At 42.9% G+C, this 22068-nt stretch overlaps 1 protein-coding gene across 1 annotated transcript in view; it reads left to right on the top strand.

Annotated features, from left to right (window-relative positions):
* The window catches only part of SH3TC2 (SH3 domain and tetratricopeptide repeats 2), an 819499-nt gene that overhangs the window by 643321 nt on the left and 154110 nt on the right, over positions 1-22068 (top strand). Inside the window, exon 9 of the mRNA XM_044069012.1 lies at positions 16383-16578. Coding sequence (XP_043924947.1) covers positions 16383-16578 — 196 coding nt within the window. The remainder of the gene's footprint in view (positions 1-16382; positions 16579-22068) is intronic.

Raw genomic sequence — 22068 nt, 5'->3', positions numbered from 1 at the left:
CATACTTTCTTTTACCTCATTCACCTTATTGTCAAAAACCACCACAGTTACCTTTCCCACTAGATCCAGCTGCACCCTGTGTTTGTATAAAGATCAAATCTCAAAGTGTGTGTGTCAGCTACTTGGGCAGGGACATGAAGCACTGGTTGGACAGTATGGGTGCTGGAGGTTTTGGCTTGACTGTTCGGCTAAGATCTGAACCCTATAGCTGTGCCAGTGGGGAGTCTTATTGGGGATCTTGAAAGAGAGGCAGAAACCAGCCCCAGACTGACTGTGATCTCTATATGCTCTTAAGGGAAATTGTACTTTACTGTGTGTGTACTTGTCATCATCCAAATGTGTACATCCCTCACTGGTGGTAGTGGTGAGAATTGAGGCTCCTTGATTACTGTGCCAGTGCAAGGGTGTCACAGTACCAACAAATGTCCAGGAACCAAATTAATATGACTTATTTGAGAATTGATTGCCAGTTGTTGGACCTCAAGATTGATGGAAGAATTGATTTAGAGACATTTAATTTCTTAAAGAAGGACAGCCCCATTCCTACATTTTTTGGTATACCCAAAGTTCAGAAGAGTATACTAAATCTCCCATTTAGACTGATTGTTTCAGCACAGGTAGCAAAAACCCATGCTATAGGGGTGTTGATAGGCTGTTAAAAACCATAATTTTCTATGAACAGAAATCTTTTAATAGACTCCTGGAATTTTGGGGGAGGATTAACAGTACTTTGTGGGAAAGAAATATTGGGTTTTTGACAGTGGACATTGTGGATATTTTTTCCAGCATACCAGTCGAAGAAGAAATGGAATTACTCCATGAGGGTCTACTAAAATTGCAATTTTTGGACACTAATAAGATTAAATTAGTTGACAGATTATGTTGATGGTGTTAGAAGATAATTTCATGTATTTTGAGGGAGAATTTTTTAAACAGGTTTCTGGAGTAGCAGTGGGGTCGGCATGTGCTCCTATGTATAACATTGTGTTATACACATGGGGGTACATACATGTAATTCAAAGCAAATTTTTCAAGTTCTGCAAAATATACTTATGCTACGCTGACAATATTTTTACTCTATGGGCAGGACCGGAGAAAAGTATTAGTAGTTTCATATAATACCTCCACAGCACCACATGATTTTTTTAGATTCACTTATTCTTTTAACAATTCCCTCTTGAACTAACTAGCTACTGTGATATTTAAGGTGGATTATGGGTTTAAAATCCAGCATTTATAGAAAACCTATGTACAGTAACACTTATTTACATTATTCAAGGCTACACCCTTATGAACAGAAGGTCAGTTTGGTTAGGGGTCAAGCCATTAGGTTGTCTAGAATGGTTTCAGGCATGGACATACTTTTAGAGGAAATTAATAAGTTAAAAAATATGTTTTATGATAGGGGATACCCAAGGTGTATAGTAGAGAAGGTGGTATGTGACGTTCTATGTGATGTTGGGAGGGTGGCCTAATGATTAAGGTGTTTGCCTTGCAAGCAAAAGGTGCAGGGTTTGAGTCTCACAAGGGATAAATGGCTAGGCTTAAAATGGCTCGCAAGGGCAGTTAACTTAGTACTAATCTATGAATCTATGAAGCTATATATATAGTTAGGGTTGGGAGGGTGGCCTAATGGTTAACGTGTTTGCCTTACAAACACAAGGTGCAGGGTTTGAGTCTCACAAGGGATAATTGGCTAAGCTTAAAAAATGGCTCACAAGGGCAGTTAGCTTAGTACTAATCTATGAACCTATTCTATGAACCTATGTAGCAACTATGAAAAATAAATTGAAACTGATTTTGGGTGTAGGTCTTAGTAATGCTACCAACAGACCTGTTCATGACAGCACTTCCACCTTTGGAAGAGCCAAGGTATTGGAATGTAACAATGAATACAGAGATATCAGATACATTATTGAGAAAAACTGGAAGATTCTGAGATCTAACCCCATCATATACTCAGTTGTAGGGAGCCAACTTAGGATAGTCAGCAAAAAAGTAATGTTAAGTTGTCAATCTCGCCTTCATTCTTGCTGGATGGGTTCGGAGCCGATCCTCGGCTCCGACTCGGCATACTAAAAGCTCGAGAGCTAATTCCACCGGCTCGAGGCTCCCCTATATCCCACAATGCTAGGCGGTAACTACTCGTATCTCGTTTACCGCTATAGCTGACGAGGTGCTCTTCTACCGGCTCAGGCAGGTTGGTTTAAATATTACCTTTTTGGTATGTGAAAAACTCGTTTTTTGTTGTTATATATAGCCCTTTTTAGTTTAATTTAGATATTAGATCTCTCGACACCCTTCTTTGTCGAGTATATTTGTTTTCCCCTTCTCCCCTTATCTTTAGGCCTTCGGCCCCTCCCTTCCCCCAGTCCTTTAGTGACTAAATTTAGTATTTCCTTTTTTTTGTACTATAAGGGCTTTTGTGTGTGTGTGTGTTTATAGCCTTTAGTTGTTACTTAAATAACCTTTTATTCAGGGTGTGTCTGTGTGTTTGTGTTGTTGACAGGCATTTCCTCGATGTCTAAAGAAAAGGTCTCAGGCTTCAAGAAGTGTGATTCGTGCTGTCAGAAAATGTCTCTGACAGACGGTCACACTTCTTGTGTGTATTGCCTGTGGCCTGTGCACCTGCAGGACTCGTGTGCTGTCTGTCATGGTTTCAGCCCTCGAGTCCTGCAGGAGCGTAAAAACAAACTCATTTTACGGGGTTTGTTGAAGCCTGAAGGCCCCCCGACTCAGTCCAGTTCGGGAAAACCTTCTAAGGCTTCAAAACAGTCGACTCCTGCACCTGAGTCGACTGTACAAATGTCGAAGCAGGTTCCGACATCGGCTCCGGCCGGAGCCGATGTTCTTGGGCCTAAAACTATTACCTCGGCTCCGGCTGGAGCCGAGGCTGTTAAGGCTTCATCGGCTCCGATACTATCGGAGCCACATGCTAAAAAGAGATCAAGATCCCCTTCCATAGGATCTACCTTTACTATTACTTCGGCTCCGGCTGGAGCCGAAGCTAGCAAGTCCCCATCGGCTCCGATACCATTATCGAAGTCATCTTACAGGAAGAGATCCAGGTCCCCCTCAATCGGTTCCGTACACTCGGCACCAGGATCTCCTCTCCTTTCGGAGTGGAGCCACAAATCACATTCCTCTCGGTCTTCCAGGTTGTCAGACCATGACTTGCAGAGGGTGGTGAGTAGACTTCTTAAGTCCGAGGCACTAGCCCAAATGCTCCATAGCCCGACTCATCAGTCGTTGGCTATTCCAGTCCCTCATTATATTCCTCCTCCGACTCCTTCGAGTTCGGAGCCAAGGCTTGTTGGACCTATCACTGTCAGTGCGTCGGATCCGATACCATCGTTTTCGGCTCCGTCGTCCGCTCCGATCTCCTCTTTGGAGGGATCTCGGCGCCGGGCTTCCCTCATCGGCTCCGAGGGGGCGAGTGGCATCGGACCCTTGTCCGACCCTGCTCTCCCTCTCGGAGCTTCGGCGCTGGTGAGTTCGGCTCTGACATCGGCTTCGGAGCTGTCTCTGTCAGTGCCGGGAGGGATCCTTGTCTCTTCGGAGCGAGGGCCTCGGACCTTGCCTGACAGGGATGCCTTCGAGGTCATGCGGAGCGTGCTAGAACCGGGTTCTGCCCCGCAGTCGGTTCCTTCAGCTCCTCCTTCTACAGTGCCTGCGGAGATTTCTGCTCACCCCCTTGTCTTACACCGTAGAGAACCAACTCCTCAAGTTTCCCCATTGGGAATTTCCTCCTCTTCCGAGGTCTCTCCTGACCCTGCTGGAGATCCCCCTAGGAAGAGGCAGTGCAAGAGGAAGCACATTGACTCCCCTGAGTCTATCACCTCTGACACTGACTTGGAGGAATCCGAAGGGTCCCCCCATTCCCCCTCTGAGGATGTCTCCTTTGCAGACATCCTAGAGATACTCAAACAGAGGGGTAATTGGCCAGCCCTTAACCCTTCGGAGGATGAGTCGGTGTATCTTGAGGCGTCTGGTTCTCGCCCTTCTACCTCCTGGGTGTCCCCTCCCTTTGAGCCCCTTATGGAAGTGGTGGCAAGGAAGGCTTGGACGGCTCCTGACTCAGTGGAACCCACCCCGAGGAGACCATCCAAATTTATCACTGCTCCCTCAGACAAACAGTTTCTCTCCAAAGGTGTCCCGGTTGATGCCATGGTGGTGGCTGCGGCCACAAAGAAGGAACTAGCTGATCCTTCTGTTCCTGTCCATCCTCCTAATAAAGAATCTAGGACCATGGACAGGTATGGCAAGCGGATGTTTTCGTCAGCAACCTTTTCTATGCGGTCGCTGAACTATTTATGCCACTTCACCCGTCTCCAAAGAGATTTACTCAAGGATATGGGTGAATTGATGAAGGATCCTACAGCTGAGGGGTTCAAAGACACAATGAACTCCCAGTTGGCTACCCTAAATTCAATAGTGAACTCTTCCATGTGGCTGGTTTCATACGCAGCAGATGGAGCGAGTAGATCTGCAGGCACAGGCATTGCCTTACGAAGGCACGCCTGGATGCGACTGTGCAATTTTGCGGACCCTTTCAAGGCGTCCTTCACCAACTCCCCGTTTGACGGATCATCTTTGTTTGGTCCACAGGTGAAGGATACATTGACCAGGTGCGAGGTGGAAGGTAAGACTCTCTCTGCCGTAGGAGTCCGTTTTCCACCCTTCTAGACCCTATCCCAAGGGTCAGAGGGAGGAAGATGTGGTTCGTAAACAATCTCAGGGAGTCTCATCTGACGACAGGGTCGATTCCCTCTAGAGGCAGAGGGGGAACAATAATCGACGCCCCAGAGGCAGAGGAGGTCCAAAAACCAGGGTAGCAGAGAGGTGTTCTCTGACAAACCCTTTCAGCACCCCTGAGGGCTGCCCGACTGTCCGCCGGAGGCAGTCGGGGAAGATTATCACTGTACCCAGAAGCCTGGCTTTCCCTAACTCAAGACAAATGGGTACAGTCGATCATATCCGAGGGTTACAAAATTCCCTTTATTCACATTCCATCTCAACCAAAAAAATCCCTTCCAGATGTTCCACCCGGTCTAAGGGAAAAAGCAGCATTGGAAGTTTCAAAGCTGCTATTAAAAAGAGTCATCCAACCAGTCCCAGCAGACCAGCAAGGATCCGGAATCTACTCCAAATTCTTTTTGGTACCAAAAAAAGGGGACTGGAGGCCCATTCTAGATCTCAGTCATTTAAACAAGTTTGTCAAGAAAACAAAATTGCGGATGGTCACGCTACAGTCCATCCTACCCTTCTTGGGTCAGGACAATTGGATGTGCTCTATAGATCTTCAGGACGCGTACTATCACATCAAAATGAACCGGCACTCCAGGAGATATCTCCGCTTCAGGCTGGGAGCCAGTCACTACCAGTTCAGAGCCCTGCCCTTTGGTCTCACTACAGCCCCCCGAGTGTTCACCAAATGCATGGCAGTGGTCACGGCTCACTTGAGGCGCCAGGGATTCCAGGTGTTTCCTTATCTGGACGATTGGCTCCTTACGGCCACCACCAGGCATCAGCTTTTACTATCCAGAAATTTCACCATGCAAACCTGTCAAGCTCTAGGCATATCAATAAATTTCGAAAAATCTGCCTTGTCGCCTTGTCAGTCTGTTACTTTCATAGGCACAAAATTAGATACGCAGACTCTTTCAGCAACGCTCACAGAGTAGAGGGTTTTAGACATTCGGAACCAAGTTTCCCTTCTGTTGCATTTGGTCAAAGTCAAAGTCAGACTGGTGTTAAAGGTATTGGGACTCATGGCGGCAGCTATTCCTCTTCTCCCCTTAGCTCGCTTTTACATGAGGATCCTCCAGTGGATGCTCTTCACCCAGTGGTCCTTTCAACGACTCCCAATGTCCCATACCATACTGATCACTCAAGTATGCAGGAACCAACTATCTTGGTGGGTCACGTCACCTCAACTTCTCCAAGGAAGACCCTTCTCTCTCCCCCCTCCAGTTGCCACGTTGACAACAGATGCCTCCCTGATTGGGTGGGGGGGGGCATTATCAGGGCAGGACAGTCCAGGGCACATGGCAACCCTTCGAGTGCCACTTGCACATAAATGTCCTAGAGATGAGAGCAGTGCTTTTAGCGTTGCAAGCCCTTCACGACTCTCTTCCCATAGGGACTATTGCAATTCAAACGGACAACATGTCCGTAGTGTGGTACATCAACAAACAAGGCGGAACCAGATCATACCCTTTATGTTGAGAAGCACTCAGACTTTGGCAATGGGCGATCTCTTCTCAACGTTTTCTGACGGCGACGCACATCCCCGGGAAATCCAACGTCATTGCAGACAGATTAAGCAGAGCAATTCTCATGCCACACGAGTGGTCTCTAAAGACATCAGTTCTAGAGGAGGTATTTCTAAGATGGGGTCATCCTTGCTGCGATCTTTTTGCTACTCCCCAAAGCAGCAAGTGTCAAGACTTCTTCACGCTCTTCCCGTTACCAGTCCAACCCACCAGAGACGCTCTAGTCCACGATTGGCCCCGGGGACTTCTGTATGCCTTCCCCCCCTTTCCATTGATACCTCGTCTAATTCAGAAAGCCATCGCTTTGAGAGTGACTATGATCCTCATTGCCCCTTACTGGTCTCGACAGATATGGTTCCCCTTTCTTCATCGTTACCTTTTGGAGCAGCCTTGGCATCTGGACCCAGTACCAGACCTGATTACCCATCAGTCGGGTCAGCTGCACCAATCTCTGTCTTCCCTAAACCTCACAGCATGGTTTCTCCGATTCCTACCTTAGCCAGGCTTCCCTCAATATCTCGCTCGGTCAGAGATATATTGATAGCCTCTCACAAATCCTCTACACGGAAGATTTATACTAGTAAATGGAAACGTTTTTCCCTTTGGGCATCATCGAAAAACATTGATCCTTTTACTGCATCTATCCAATCCATTTTAGACTTCCTGGCGGAACTTTTTCATTTAGGATCTTCTGCGTCAACCATTAGAGTTCAGTTGGCTGCCATTTCAAATTTTCATGTGGGTGTTTCAGAATCCAGCATTATGGCTCACAAGCTCTGTAAGGCCTTTCTAAGAGGTATATTTCTCCTCAAACCTCTGATCAAAGACCCTCCACCTCAATGGGATTTAAACTTGGTTCTGGCATCTTTAATTCTTCCCCCCTTTGAACCAGCAGCTTCATGTTCTCTAAAATTGCTTTCCTGGAAGACACTTTTTCTGGTAGCCATAACTTCAGCGAAAAGAGTTTCAGAACTACAAGCCCTCTGCAGTCGTCCTCCTTACCTAGTTTTTCACAAAGACAGAGTATCTCTTCGGACGAACCCATCTTTTTTACCAAAAATCTCTTCTCAAATTAACCTAAACCAGGTTATTGATCTCCCCGTCTTTTTCCCTAACTATTCAAATAGATCAGAGCAAAAGCTGCATTTTTTGGATGTTCATCGCCAACTGAGATATTACTTAGACAGAACTAAACAACTCAGGAAATCTGATCAATTGTTTCTGTCATATGCAGAAGGAAGACTAGGCCTTCCAGTTACCAAAGTATCTCTGTCTAGATGGTTAACTTCTACAATTACCTTCATCTATGAGATTAGACATCAGAAATTACCCTCAAGACCTAGAGCTCACTCAACCAGGGCATTAGCTACATCCATTGCCTTTCAGGACAGGTTGCCAATAGACTCAATCTGTGCAGCAGCCACATGGGCTTCTCCTCATACATTCATTTCACATTACAAATTGGACATGGTTTCCAGAAGCCGTGCCAATTTTGGTTCCACTGTTCTCAAGAGTCTGTTCCGATAGGCCACCCGGGATAAGGTGCTAGGGACGCGGTCCCATCCAGCAAGAATGAAGGCGAGATTGACAACTTAACATTAAGAAGTTATGTACCTACCATAACGTTCCATGTTAGTTGTCTTCTTCTCGCCTTCTTTCTTGCGTCCCACCCTCCTTCCCCCAAGCCTGGACAGACCGACAGGAATTGTTTGTGTTTCTTCTTCCGAATCTTGTTACTCCATTTTGGAGACTAGTATTGCTTGGTATAGCTACCAAACGAGATCTGAGTAGTCACCGCCTAGCATTGTGGGATATAGGGGAGCCTCAAGCCGGTGGAATTAGCTCTCGAGCTTTTAGTATGCCGAGTCAGAGCCGAGGATCGGCTCCGAACCCATCCAGCAAGAAAGAAGGCGAGAAGAAGACAACTAACATGGAACGTCATGGTAGGTACATAACTTCTTATTTTTGAACACGAGGTTACATGTAAAGAGACCAGTATCTATGGAAAGATGGTGAAATGTGGAAGTTGTAAGCAGTGTAGATATATTGCACAGGAAAACAATTACAAATAAATAAAAATAATGTTAGATTTATTAATCGAATTGTTCAACAACAGAGATAGTATACTTAGCGAAATACAACACTTCGCCATCATTCTATATAGGAAAGACTGAGAGAACACTAAGAAAAATAATTTACCAGCACAGCTATGATATTAAAACTTAAAGTAATGTTAGCGCTGATATAAGCATTCCTGCTCATGTCCCAGTTTTCAAAGTTTATGTTTTGGCATTCTAGATAAAGTTAATGTTAACCCCAGGGAAGCTGACTAGTTGAACAAACTTGAATATAAGGAGCTTTTATGGCAACTAAGCATTTCTATTAAACCTGTTCTGAATCAGCTGTAGAGCTGTAAAGCAAAGAGTAACTTACCAGTTAACTGATTTTATAAGTTTTTTATGAACTTTTAACAATTTTTAAATGTTAAAATCATTAAACACAAGAATCTTTTAATGTAACACTGTTTTAACTGCATTAACAATTTTTGATATGAAGTGGTGAATACTAGTTGCAATGCATGTTTATTACACAATGATAATGAGCGTATCTTTAATTTTTAAAGTTACTGATATACTTAATTGATACAATTAATTTGATTTAATCTGTAATTGGGAAATTGGACAAGCATCTTACTATATATATATATATATATATATATATATATATATATATATGTATGACAGTGGGTTTATGTAGAGTTTAATTCTGATGAAGTCTCAGAGACAAAATCACTTCATTTATTTAATAAATTCATGTTTTATGAATTCTATCTGTTAATTTTCTACACCAACTTCCTTTATAGGTGTGTTTTTTTTTTGTTTGTTTTGTTTTTTGTTACTGGTTTTAAATAGTGTCACCTGCCAGGTTGTGTTCGGGCATTTATTACTGTATTCTTTCCATAAACAGTGTTACTGGTAAATTTTTGCATAGTCTGGTACCTTAAATGTAGTAAATTCACTAGTGGGAGTATTGTTTATTCTGCTCCAGGATTTGTGCTTTAGTGCTTTTACACTTGTTGATATTCCAGTTTTGATCCTACAGGTTTATATTTTGCTTACCTTTTGCCTTTTTAAAGTTGCATTCCTGTACTTTTCTGTTCCCTTGTTCTTTGTGTTTGTCCCATTCCCTTGTAAGACACTGACCTAAATTTTCTGAAATTCTAACCTGCAGCTCAGAGAAATTGCATTCCAGTTCCTTTCTGTTTCCCTGTTCTTTGTGTCTGCCCCAGCCCCTACTAAGTGTTTTGTGGATATTTTGAATTGTACCTTTGCACTACAGCATGGAGGGCATAAACTTCCGAACAGCACTCCCCCCCATCAGGAAATGTTTTGGTCATCACATTCATATTTAAAATTAATCTTAAAATTTGCTTTTTCCTTGCAGTGATGTTGCTGAGGAAAAAACAAAGAAGTTTAACTTCAGTGAGAGAGACATAGGCAAAGCATCTATTGTGTCCACATACTTTAATGGGTGCACCACTGCACATATGCTAAGTTGCCTCATTAAAGCCTATGGGCGTAGCTCACATTACCGTGTAGTAACATCACAACTGGAAAAGCTAAATTTATTGGGGCTGTGGTTTAATAAAACCTTTATAGAGCGTTTTATTAAAAAATGGACCAAAAAAGTAAGGAATGGCAAGCTGGAGAATACGTAATGGCACTTAAGTCACTGAATGAATACGTAATGGCACTTAAGTCATTGAATGAATACGTAATGGCACTTAAGTCACTGAATGAATACGTAATGGCACTTAAGTCATTGAATGAGATGATGTATGTAGAAATGTCTGCAAATTGCTTTAAAATTTCTGAAAGAGCTCCAATATTTGCTTTATTTCATTGGATCTTTCTATAGCTAGCCTGTTTCTTCCTTGATTTTTTTCACAACTCTCCCACCATTTTCCTCTTGTGTTTTTATAAGGCTGTGCCTCTGACTTCCACCCAGTATGATAATCAGATGCCCACAGTTCCTCCCTCCCATCCTTCATTGCTATTGTCTGTTGTTTAAGCTATTTAAGTACTCTTTCCACCCATTGTTTTAATAAATCTGTCCTAGAAAGCAAATTTTCCAATATAATGGTCCATTAAACTGTACCCTGTAAAGCAGCAAATATAGAGCAAATACCTTGCATTTCGACAAGCTTACAGCAACTAGTTGGGCGTCCAGTGGGAATACCAGTAGATTTATTATTATTCAGCTTTCTGCAAACATTAAAGTTAGTAGAATTTATACTGTTTATCATACTCTGTCCCAATAAAGCACCCTTATTAGTCTGCGCCAACAAAACACCCTTACTAGCTGTCTAACTCCAAAACATCACCCCCTTGTAACTCACCAATCAAGGGACTGGACTGCAAGGTTATGCAATTTCCTGACTTCTCTGTAGGCAGCTTGGTGGATATGGGCATCTTGAGACAATGTAGCAATTGTCTCATGTTTACCAACAACCACTTAATCCTTAAAAAAACAGACACAGTATATGAGAGGTGTACTTAAATGACACTGGAGGTTAAACTCTTGTACACAACATATGAAATTGTTGAAACCAAGCACACAACACCCACCTCACATACCATACAGCAGACTAACATATGCTGAGGCACATAAAAGAAATCCTCCTAAACATCAAATATCACAACTGTCTGTTGTCAAAGCTGTGCATCTGCAAGTCCAAAGGCACCCAGAAAAAAGAACACCTAACACCACACACACAATCACACTCAATGTAGCCCTAAACACTAAGCCCCTAAGGTAAGCAACCACACTTCCCAGGAATCTCATTATATGGGACTCTACTGTAAAACATACTGATGCCCTTCTAACCAGTTAGTCACATATCATGAGCAAGGATCCGTGAAATCACTGACACACTCACGTCGACACACTACAAGTACTGGAATGATTCCATCATAGTCCATATAGGGGTAAATGAGCTAAGATGCAACTCCCTGAATTATATAAAGACAGACATTATGGAGCTCTCAGACTAAGTGTCTCAGACTGGTATGAGTCTAGCATTGAGCTGCATATTACCATCAAAGAGGATGATGCCACAGTATGAGCAAAAGATGATTTATTTTAACAACTGGTTGTATTTTTGGTGTCATTCTAAGGGGATCCAGTATTTGTCAACATAGGAGGACATGGTTAATAGACCACATTGCTTTGCCAAGGATGGTCGGTACTTGTCCCCTCTAGGCTTTTGAATACTGGCTAAAATGTTATCCAACCCCATACTGTCTTTTTATGCAATGGCAAATTGGCAAACTGACTGACATAGAAAAATCAACTGAACTGAACCTCAGGTTATTATTGTTCACTGCCAGTAGCCTAAATAAAAAAACTATACCCCCTCCAAGCCCTCCTCACCCTCAGGAATATAGACATCTGTGCAGTTACCGACACATGATTTAAAGTGGCAGACAGTACCCAGGAAGCACAAGGTTTCACTGCCTTCAACACTTTAGACCAGGAGCTGTACAGACAAGAGCTAAAGGTGCAGGTGTCTTGATATACATCAGAAACAAGCACACCTCGGATTCACTTCATAATCTCGAAATACTGAAACATCGAATTTCAGTATCTGGAAACTATGAAATCGAATCCACAAAACACAGAAACTACAAAACCCCGAGCCCAAAACCGTGCAATTCAAAACACCGAACAAACCGCATACACGACACCATACATACATCACAACACCCACATCACAACATAAACAAAGAAAAACTCCACACATACACAACTCATGCACACATAAGCAGAGGGTCAAGACCCCCCCTGTACCCCTCATGTGGGGGGCTGAGCCCCCCACACCCCCCCACTTATATATACTAACTCCGAGATTGCAAAAACAGGAAACAAAAGCAAACTCATACACACCCATTCTCCCGTCCCTCACACACACATCAAATATATCAGCACACTCAAACACACTCTAAACTCCACTCAAATCCATTGAAAAACCCTCACTTACCTGACAAAACACCTATATCCACACACAACACCGCGCACCATAAACACACAATCCCGGACATCACGTAGTGTAAGGCCACAACCGCGAATCTGAGATATTAGAATTCGCGATTATGAACTTTCGCTATTTTAAATATTTGAGTTTATTGTCTTGAGATACTGAAATTCGACATTTCAGTATTTTGAGATTGTAAACGGCTCCAGCACACCAATAGGTGGGCCAAACAGGAGGATGCACTGGAGTTTCTGCACATGCCGATCACCTTAAACAAAATCCTGTACCATATCCCAAACAGCTATAAGTTACTCTCCGTGTCCTAAGAAGTTCGCAATGCATACTTGCACTGACCAGAGACACTTACTATCTGTCCTTACACTCTACTCATGGGAGACTTTAATTACCCCTCTATAGACTGGGGAATTGTACATGGCCTCAAAACTAGAAGCACAGAGATTCACAGACTTTGTAAATATAAACTCCCTTGACCAAGTAGTGAAAACTCCCACTAGAGGCTCAAACATACTGGACCTTGCACTCACAAATAAGGGAGAATACCTCACCACCACCCCCACATGTCTCATCCACAGTGGTAAGGTCTGACCATAAAACTGTCTTCTTCGAAACCAAAATCAATTCTATAACTCCAGTAAACCCAGCAACAGTTAGGAGCTATTCTATGGCAAAGTACCTTTCATTAAGTGATGGTTTGTCAAGGCCCAAGAAAATAGCGGACTTCTCTGAATTGCTCTCAGAAAGTCTGTACAGCCATGTCAATGGCTGCATAGAGGCTGCTGTACCTACAAGAAGTAAGCTCAGAATTAGCCCCAGAAACAAACTGCCCTGGCATTCTGCCAAGTTAAACAGGATATACAACAAAAAGAAAACAAATATGACAAAAATCAGAAAAGATAATTCCCATAAGGATAAAAACTCCTTCATAAAATTAAATAAGCTATTAGGAGAGCTCATTAGATCAAGCAAAGCGAACTTTGTGATTACAGTAGCCTCCCAGGTGAAAGATACCACAAGGCCTTCTACAGCTATGTCAGACACCTCAAGGGAATGTGAAGAAACGGTGGTTAATGGTGCCACATTCACCAACCCTGGCAATATAGCAAACCTGTTAGCAGTCAAATTCAGTTCCAACTTTACCCCCCATCACCCCAACTATCCCCAAGAAATAACCTTAAGCAAAATCCCTCCAGTTATAACTAGGGAACAGGTACTGGATATGTTTGCTAAAGCCAAGATCACAGCCCCTATAGTCACAAAAACATCTCGGGATGCCTCCTGAACAGTCTACAATGCAACTTATCAGGACCCATGGAATCACTATTTTACTATAGTCTTTTAACAGTCTTTGTGCGATGTGAATGGAGGATTGTGACATTCATTCCCCTTCATAAGATAGGACCTTCAACAGATCCTGATAACCACAGGCCCATTAGTCTGACTAGTCTTATTTGCAAAGCTACGGCAAGAACTGTCATGGAAATTATCAACAAGGACGTAGGAGACTGCCAGACATTGTACCCATCCTGGTTTGGCTTGTTAAAGGAAGGTCATGCTTATAGAACCAGATGAGCTTCTTTGAAAAGGTCACTAAGGCAACTAATGAGGGGAAAGTAGTGCATATTGCCTTGCTAGATCTGGCTAAAACATTTGACACAGTACCCCATTTGGTCATTGTCAGCAAACTTATGGAACTAGGCATAAACCCCTTTATAACTTGCTGAATAGGTAGCTGGCTCATGGATCAAGAGGTTGGCATAGGTGAAGCCACCTCCACAAAGAGGTCAGTCACCAGTGGAGTCCCTCAGGGCTTTGTGCTGGGCCCACTACTCTTTGGCATTTACTTCTTGAAGGTCAAAGCCAGTGTCATAGTCCTCTGGCTGACCAAGTTCCCAGATGATTGTGAACTGGGGGCAGTCAATTAATCCCTCCAAGAAAGAACACCTTTCAGGAAGGTCTAACACAGACACGCACTTGGTGCCAAAGCCATGGCTTAAAACCCTATGCCAAGAAATTCCAAAGAGTACCTTTTGGGAAACTGACCACCCCAGGTAACTAAGTCATCAATAAAACACCCCTAAAAAGAGATTCACTAGTCAGGGATATGGAAACTCATGCAGATAATGATATTTTTCTACCAACATGTAGCCAAGGTAGTAAGGACATCCTTTTATGCTTCTTAACTTTTAAGTAGGGGCATGGCATGTATGTCCATAGACTTCATCATACAACTGTACTTAGCCATCATTAGCCCCATCATTGTGTATAATGTCCCCTTTGATATGTACCTGACTAGACACATACAGCAACTGGAACATCCACAAAGGTTCCTTGCAAAAAGAATACAGGGAGTAAACACAATGTCCTTTGCAAAGCCCTGTCTCTCTGCATTGTATCATACAGGCTACTGAGAGGTGATCTTTGCCCGGCATGCAAGGTATTGCTGGACCCTGTTTTGATGAACCCTTTGCACATCTGCAAAACAGTCAGCATCAGAGCTACTAGATCAAAAGCTCTAAATTTTGTCTGTGCTATAAATAGGACATGTTGAAGAAATTGATATGTTTCCCAGAAAATTCCCATTCTCTGGAATATGCTCCCCATCTACATGAAGCAGAGTGTTTCCTCTAAACATATTTAAGCACAATTTGGACCAATGGATGGGTAATCAGAAATCCACCCCTGCTCTGGTGCCTATGTCTGTGTTGGACTAAGGCAATCACTAAATTACTTACTATATAAATCAAAAAATGGGTTGCATGGCTAGGTTTATAAGGGCCCTAGTGGTTGTTAACCTAGTATACATATATGTCTCTATGAATATACATTCACATATACAACCACAGACATAAATACATAACACTACTTGTCCTCTAAAATCCACGATCATACACCCTGAGAGTAATTGGTGAATGTGAGCTTGTGTAAAAAACAGAGATCCCAGGCAAAGAAAAAATCAGCAGACAAATTTATTCTGTTGATTTTTTCTTTGCCTGGGATCTCTGTTTTTTAGAAAAGTCTGTTCCTGCTTCTTTATTCAACAGAATGTGAGCTTGTGGTCAAGTTAGTTACAGTGGCTGGTGGTAAGGATTTACATAGCCAAGCAGTTCTATGAATTGTTTGGCTATGTAAAGCACTTACCATTGTCATTTTGGAGCAAGAGGACAGGGCTAATTACCATATACTGTTCCCAAAGAATACCTCATTAGCATTTACAGTACGACAGAGAGACAGCCCACTCTGATATGGCACCTCTTTTATGTAGGCACTGGGTTAGGACTGTCTAAGAATGAGAAACAGTTACCTCCACTGGTAAAAAGTACTTACAACTGGAGGTAACCATTCTGAATCGCAGCCGTTGATGTGAATATCCACAAATCTGTGTCTGTTAACATTGTACTAAGAACTCTGCCTGGTTACACTACTGCACTGTTTCTGTAGTAGCTTGCAATGCTTTTCTGATAGCTCAACCTTTCCTTAATGGACACATCATTGCTGTGTTGTCTGTCAGTATATTGCTATGTTAAATGTGTATCCCTGTTTGGGAGTATCTACATTCTGGACCAGGTTATAGCTCAAATAGGTACTTGGGCCAATTCATTTACCTGGTTAACAGATATAAAATAAAAAAATAAAGTAAATAGTAATTCTGTTTCACTTTAAAATGTGTGCTGCTAATTTTCTTTAAATTAATTTAATACAATAGTAGTGCTAACGTGAATATTGCAGTTCATGTTGTAATGAATGGTCTTTGATATAGAAATCCTATCCTTCATCTGATTAAGTCTCCAATAGTTGATAACAAAATCACTTATTTCATTGTGGTTTTCTGTGAATAAAAAGTGACTGAAACTTTTCTATGTGCCTTGGATTCATTTGCAATTGATTTTGTGATCCATGTGTGCCTGCCAGATTTCTTGTTTCATTGAAATGCTTTTGGTATTAACAGTACTATATTGCTTGTATGTTTGTTATTTTCATCACCAACAGCCTGCTTGTTTTCACTTAACAGTAGCCAAACGTTTCCATGTTACTGATATGCATTTTCTTCTAAGGGACTGGAACATGCACAGCTGTCAGAGACTACAAGGGAGATGGAGCAGATGAGTTGAGTTTTTGTAGTGGTGAACACATCAAAATTGTTGGATTCCTCATTCTGGGTCAGCCATGGTTTGTTGGAAAGTCATTGTGCAGTGGGAATACTGGATTCGTGAGAGCATCCCATACCATTCCAGAGAACTTCAAACCGCTGTAAGTACTGCATTACAGTATTTCATTGGTTTGTCCTATCTAGGGGTGGGGTATACTTACTTAAATTATAGATAGATAGATAGATAGATAGATAGATAGATAGATAGATAGATAAATAGATAGATACACATATGTACATACATATTTCAGAAAATGCCTTTGTTGAATTAATGGAATAAACAGAAAATTATATGGCTGCTAATGTTTTAGGGTAATATGGCCTAAATGACAAGGTCAGTTTTCATAAGTAAAATGAAATGACAGCTAATGTTTTAGAGTAATGTTGCCTAACTGACAGGGCCAGTTTTAGTAAGTAAAATGAAATGACAGTGGCACAGGAATATAATTTTCTTGGGTGACAAAAGCCAGGATACCTTTTTGGCTGGGCTTGTATAGGCCCCAGGGCCGATAGCCGAGTACCTACCTATGAAATAAAAATAAAACCTATGTCTGTATTTTATGGGGAAAAAAATGAAGATGCAAATACAAGAGAGAGGGAAACAGACAAGACTCTCATATAGATACAATGGCAAAGCAGATAAGTCATATGCTTTAACATCTCTGTTAATAGTAATAATAATAATAATTATAATAATAATAAACAGTCAACATTTTTCTGGCAGTTTAGCATTTTCATTCAATTAGCCATCATGAGCAGAAACTTAATTTGTAAACTGATTACAAGGAAGACTGGTGAACAGGCAGTAGAACACCGCCTTTTGGGTGCCAATGCCAATGCAGCTACACTTATTATCAGTTAAATAAAGCCCTTGATGTTTTCAGTGTTGGGAGGAACCTTAAGGAAACTTGAAGTATATCCTAACATTTATGAGCAAAACAGAGTACTACATTCTAGAGGCTAACATTGTATGGGCAATGCCAAAATAAGTTTGACGAAGATATTGACTATTGCTAAGAATGAAGACGATGACAATAGAGGACAATGCTAACTACGAGGATGATGAAGATACTGGGACAGTACTAATAAGGAGAATGATGAAGATATGGGACAGTACTAAGGAGGAGAATACCAAATATGTTGGGTAGTGCCAAAAATAAGGATGATGAGATATGTGAAGAAGTCAGAAGAGCCAATTATTTTAGCCTTCTCAGTGACCTGTGCTGTGATGTGAAAAATAGAGCTGATTAACAGGTGAACTCATTGGGAAGACAAATCTTCAAAACAGAACCCCTGTCCCCAAGTCACTTTGGGTTTAAGGGCACATTGCCCACTAAAGAAACACTTTAAACCTCTTAACCTCTTCTGCAACATCAACAGAGCTGTTTGTCAGGACAGGTATATCACACAAAGGACACCACCACTCTGGACGGGACTGCCCATTCACATAAAAAGCTCATCCCTGTCCATGTTTAAGCACAATTTGGATCTATGGATTGGAAACAGATAATGTAGCCAATGATTGCCTCCCTGTACTGATAGTGGACACAGGCAGCTCCTGAATTCTTTATCCCATGGATGGATCCCCTAAAATTATCTGTAGTATGATCCCAGTTATTATCATCAGGGGTAACATATAATTATCAACCATGGGATGGGTAAGGCCAGTCTCTAACCAAATGGGATAAGTTAATTTGAGCACAAAAGAAGAAATTGTCTAGTATTAAAATGGCCCACAAGGGCATGTTTGTGCTTGTGTGTGTTTCTACCTGGGTGATCACACTAGGGAGTAGGTAGGGAATTGAGAGATGTGTGTGTGTGTGTGTGTGTGTGTGTGTGTGTGTGTGTGTGTCTGTGTCTGTGTCTGTGTGTGTGTGTGTGTGTGTGTGTGTGTGTGTGTGTGTGTGTGTGTGTGTGTGTGTGTGTGTGTGTGTACGGGATGCCTTTGCCAACACAATTCACGGGCTGCTAGGAAAGATCCTACTGGCTTGCGGTCTGGCAGTGCTAGTGTTAACTAATCTATGATTCAGAGACATGCTAATGAGCCGAAAATGAGATTGTTCTCATTGCAGCCATATGAATAACTTTTTCTTGCTGTTAGAAAAAATGACCTTCCATAGGTAAATTTCCATGAGCAGTAAGACTGCATTACCAGCTTTTTTTTTTTGTTGTTGTTGTTGAAGAAATTATTCTATTTTCTCCTGCTGTTTTAAAAATTGCATTCTAGGCTAGGGTTGGGGAAAAACAGTCTGCAGACCAGTGCACTTACTAGTAAACAAAGAAATAAACTGAAATGCTTAGCCCTGATTTGTAGCTCTGATATTTACTGAAATTTGTTATGAATTGCTGATAATTATTAAGGTCAGCTTCCCCCACTTGTCATTTAGAGGAGTCAGAAGTAGATAACAGCAAGGCATTTTGTGAATTGCCTCAAATGCCAAAGTTGCACATAAAGTTAAGTAGCAATGTGTCGAAGATATAATATAATTTCAGTTATAATTCATTTGAAGAGATGCAAGATACTTGGCTTAGACCAAGGACATAGCTGATAATATTTTATCAAAAACGTTTGAGCAGATTAAAACAAACTTACCCACAATAGAGTAAAACTAGGGTTTTAATTTATTAATTCATATTATAAAACATGTACAAAGTTATGTATAAACTATATCCACCTGCAAGTACCACAAACAGGTTAAATTGACAGAGTAAAAGTTATAATAAAATTCATCCCATTCATTAAATAAAGTAGAGGTCAATCCAATGATGTATTTACATCTCTCTGTATAAATAAGTCAAAGTAATATATTCTCCTTAATGAGTACCTTTCAGGTGACATATTTGTAGTTGTTTGAAGCAACACTCCATGACAAATAAATTAAGTTATATTTACAGCTGTATTTAAAGTTGTCAGAGAGGTGTCATAATGAGCACCCTGGTATCATCAAAGCAATCTACCAGAGTTTTAAATAGAATGTGTAAGTAACGTTGGATGTTATGTGATCCTATCTCGCCTACATTCTGTACTGATGGGCTTGGAGCCGATCCCTCGGCTCCGACTCGGCACGCTATGCTATAGAGCGAAGCCTCTAATTGGCTGAGCTATTTTCTATCCCAGGATGCACCACCACTAATCCCCCAGATCTTGTTTGCCACTTACAAGCTAGGATGTGGTCTCAAACTTGGCTGAGCTAAGTACTGTTTTTCTTCAAAGTTTCCTGTCAGGAATTTTGTTGTTGTTACCCAAAAAGCTGTTTTAACAGCTATTGTTGTTGTACGAGTGTGTTTTGCTAACTTTGTTGTGGAAAATTGTGTTTGATTAAGGGAAAGGTTTCCCGTTTAAGTTAGAGGGGCCTTCCCCTATTCTTTACTAGTGTCTTTTATTTTTTTCAGGAGGTCAAGTACCTGCTTAAGTTAGAGGGTCTTGGCCCTCCTTTTCAGTATTTTTTTCCATATATATTTAGTGTATTGTCTCGTTTAAAAAAAAAAAAAAAAAAAAGTTGGTTAAAATCTTTTGTATTGTGGTAAAATCTTCATTACTGAACAGATACTGCTACTTTAACTTGTTTTGTTTAGTGTCTGTTGTTAGTCAGTATGTCAAAAGAACATAGACCCTCTGGGTTTAAAAAGTGCATGAGGTGCGGTTATAAAATGTCTATAACCGATGACCACTCCTCGTGCGTATATTGTTTAGGCGCCAAGCACCTACAGGAGTCCTGTAGCGTGTGTCACGCCTTTTCTTCTAGAGTGCTCCAAGAGAGGAAGAATAAATTAATATTGAAAGGGCTGATTAAACCCTCCTTCGAGGAGGCCTTATCTTCCTCTTCCTCTCCTACCAAAAAGAAGAAAAAAGTGTCGGCTCCGACCAGCCCGTCGGAACCGACTGCTAAGAAACCTAGGCAGGCTTCTCCATCAGCTCCACGGACTTCGGAGCCGAGGGCGGAACGGTCTGCCTCGATGCCTCCAGTCTCGACTCCTCTGGTTTCGGAGCCGAGGACTGGGGCGTCGAGTGGCGGGTCACCTTCATCGGCTCCACTGATTTTGGAGCCGATGAGGGTTGCCGGCACAGACTCTTCCCCTTTGGCGCCGAAGCTCTCCTCGGTACCGAGGGAAATTGTTTTGGGATCTCCCTCGGAACCGATATTGGTCGAGTCCATTTGGAGCCGGTCCCCCAGTCCTTTGGAGCCGATGGAGAAGTCGGTTCGGACCCGATCGGTCTCATCTAGATCCTCTAAGATGTCTGATTCGGACATCGACAGGATGCTCCTAAGACTTTTCCAGTCTCCTGTGTTCCAAAAGTTAGTTTCGGCTCCAGCCCATTCGGCTTCGGAGCCGATGGTCCACCCTGTAGTTACGGTTCCTCCTCCAACAGCCTTGGCACCATTGGAGCCGGTGCTGGTGAAGCCGATGGAGGTTTCCGGGTCGGGCCCGACCCTTACTCCAACTCCGGCTCTCGAGTCGGAGTTCGGTACGCGGACCTCCTCTGTCGGCCCTGGGGGGGACGCTTCGGGACTGATGTTTTCGGTCCCAAGCCTTCCTCTCGGTGCGTCGGCTGCGGGGGTACCATCTACTGTTGTGGCCACGGAGGTGGGACCTTCCCAGGATTCTGGTGGTCCGGCCTTCAGGGCCATGAGAAGTGCTTTAGCCAAATCCTCTTTGGCTACCTCCACGGTCTCTCCAGCACCTTCCCTGCATACGGAGACTGGGTCTTTGGCAGTCCCCCTGTCCTTAGACAGCGGAGCCCCGTGGCCTGAGGTCACCCCCCACTGGGGGTTCCCCCCCTCCTGGAGGTCCCTCTGAAACTTTTTCAGAGGAACCCCCAAGGAAAAGATCGTGTAAGAGGAAGCACGTTGACTCCCCCGATGAGTCTCTCACGTCAGACACTGATCTTGATGATGCAGAGGGGTCCCCTAAGTCGTCCTCAGATGATGTCTCCTTTGCAGACATCCTGGAAGCCCTCAAACAACGAGGCGGCTGGCAATTCAAACCCCCTTCTGCTGACGAGTCGGTGTTACTTAAGGTCTTCGGGGCTCAGCCCTTCGCCTCCTGGGTGTCTCCACCCTTCGATGAGCTCCTAGAATTGATCTGTCGAAGGGCGTGGGAACACCCAGACTCTGTGGAACCGGTGCCTGCTCGCCCAAACAAGTTCCTGTCAGCACCCCCAGAAAAGGAGTTTTTGACTAAAGGTGTGGCTGTAGATGCCTTGTTGGTGGCATCTGCTACCCAGCAAGATGTAGCAGAGGCTTCGACGTCCGTCCATCCTCCTAATAAGGAGTCTAGGAGCATGGATCGGTATGGTAAGCGCACCCTAAGTTCAGCGGCCTTTACTTTAAGGTCCCTGAACTATCTAACGCACTTCACCAGGTTTCAGAGGGATCTGATCAAGGAGCTTTCAGATACCCTCTTGGGTAACCTACCTGAGCAGCTGGCCCAGATGGTTGGCTCTCAGTTGGCTACGCTGTCATCCATATCGAACTCGTCCATGAGGCTCTTTTCTTATGCGGCCAAAGGGGCGAGTAGAGCGGCGGGTACAGGTATTGCTCTACGGAGGCAAGCCTGGCTCCGCCTGTGTCATTTTGCGGAAGCCTTCA

This window comes from Protopterus annectens, chromosome 4.part0 (genome assembly GCF_019279795.1).
Source record: "Protopterus annectens isolate FY-2018-M chromosome 4.part0, PAN1.0, whole genome shotgun sequence".
NCBI classification, from domain to species: Eukaryota; Metazoa; Chordata; order Ceratodontiformes; family Protopteridae; genus Protopterus; species Protopterus annectens.
Note: the sequence above shows the minus strand (reverse complement) of the source record. Positions and strands in the feature narration are given on the sequence as shown.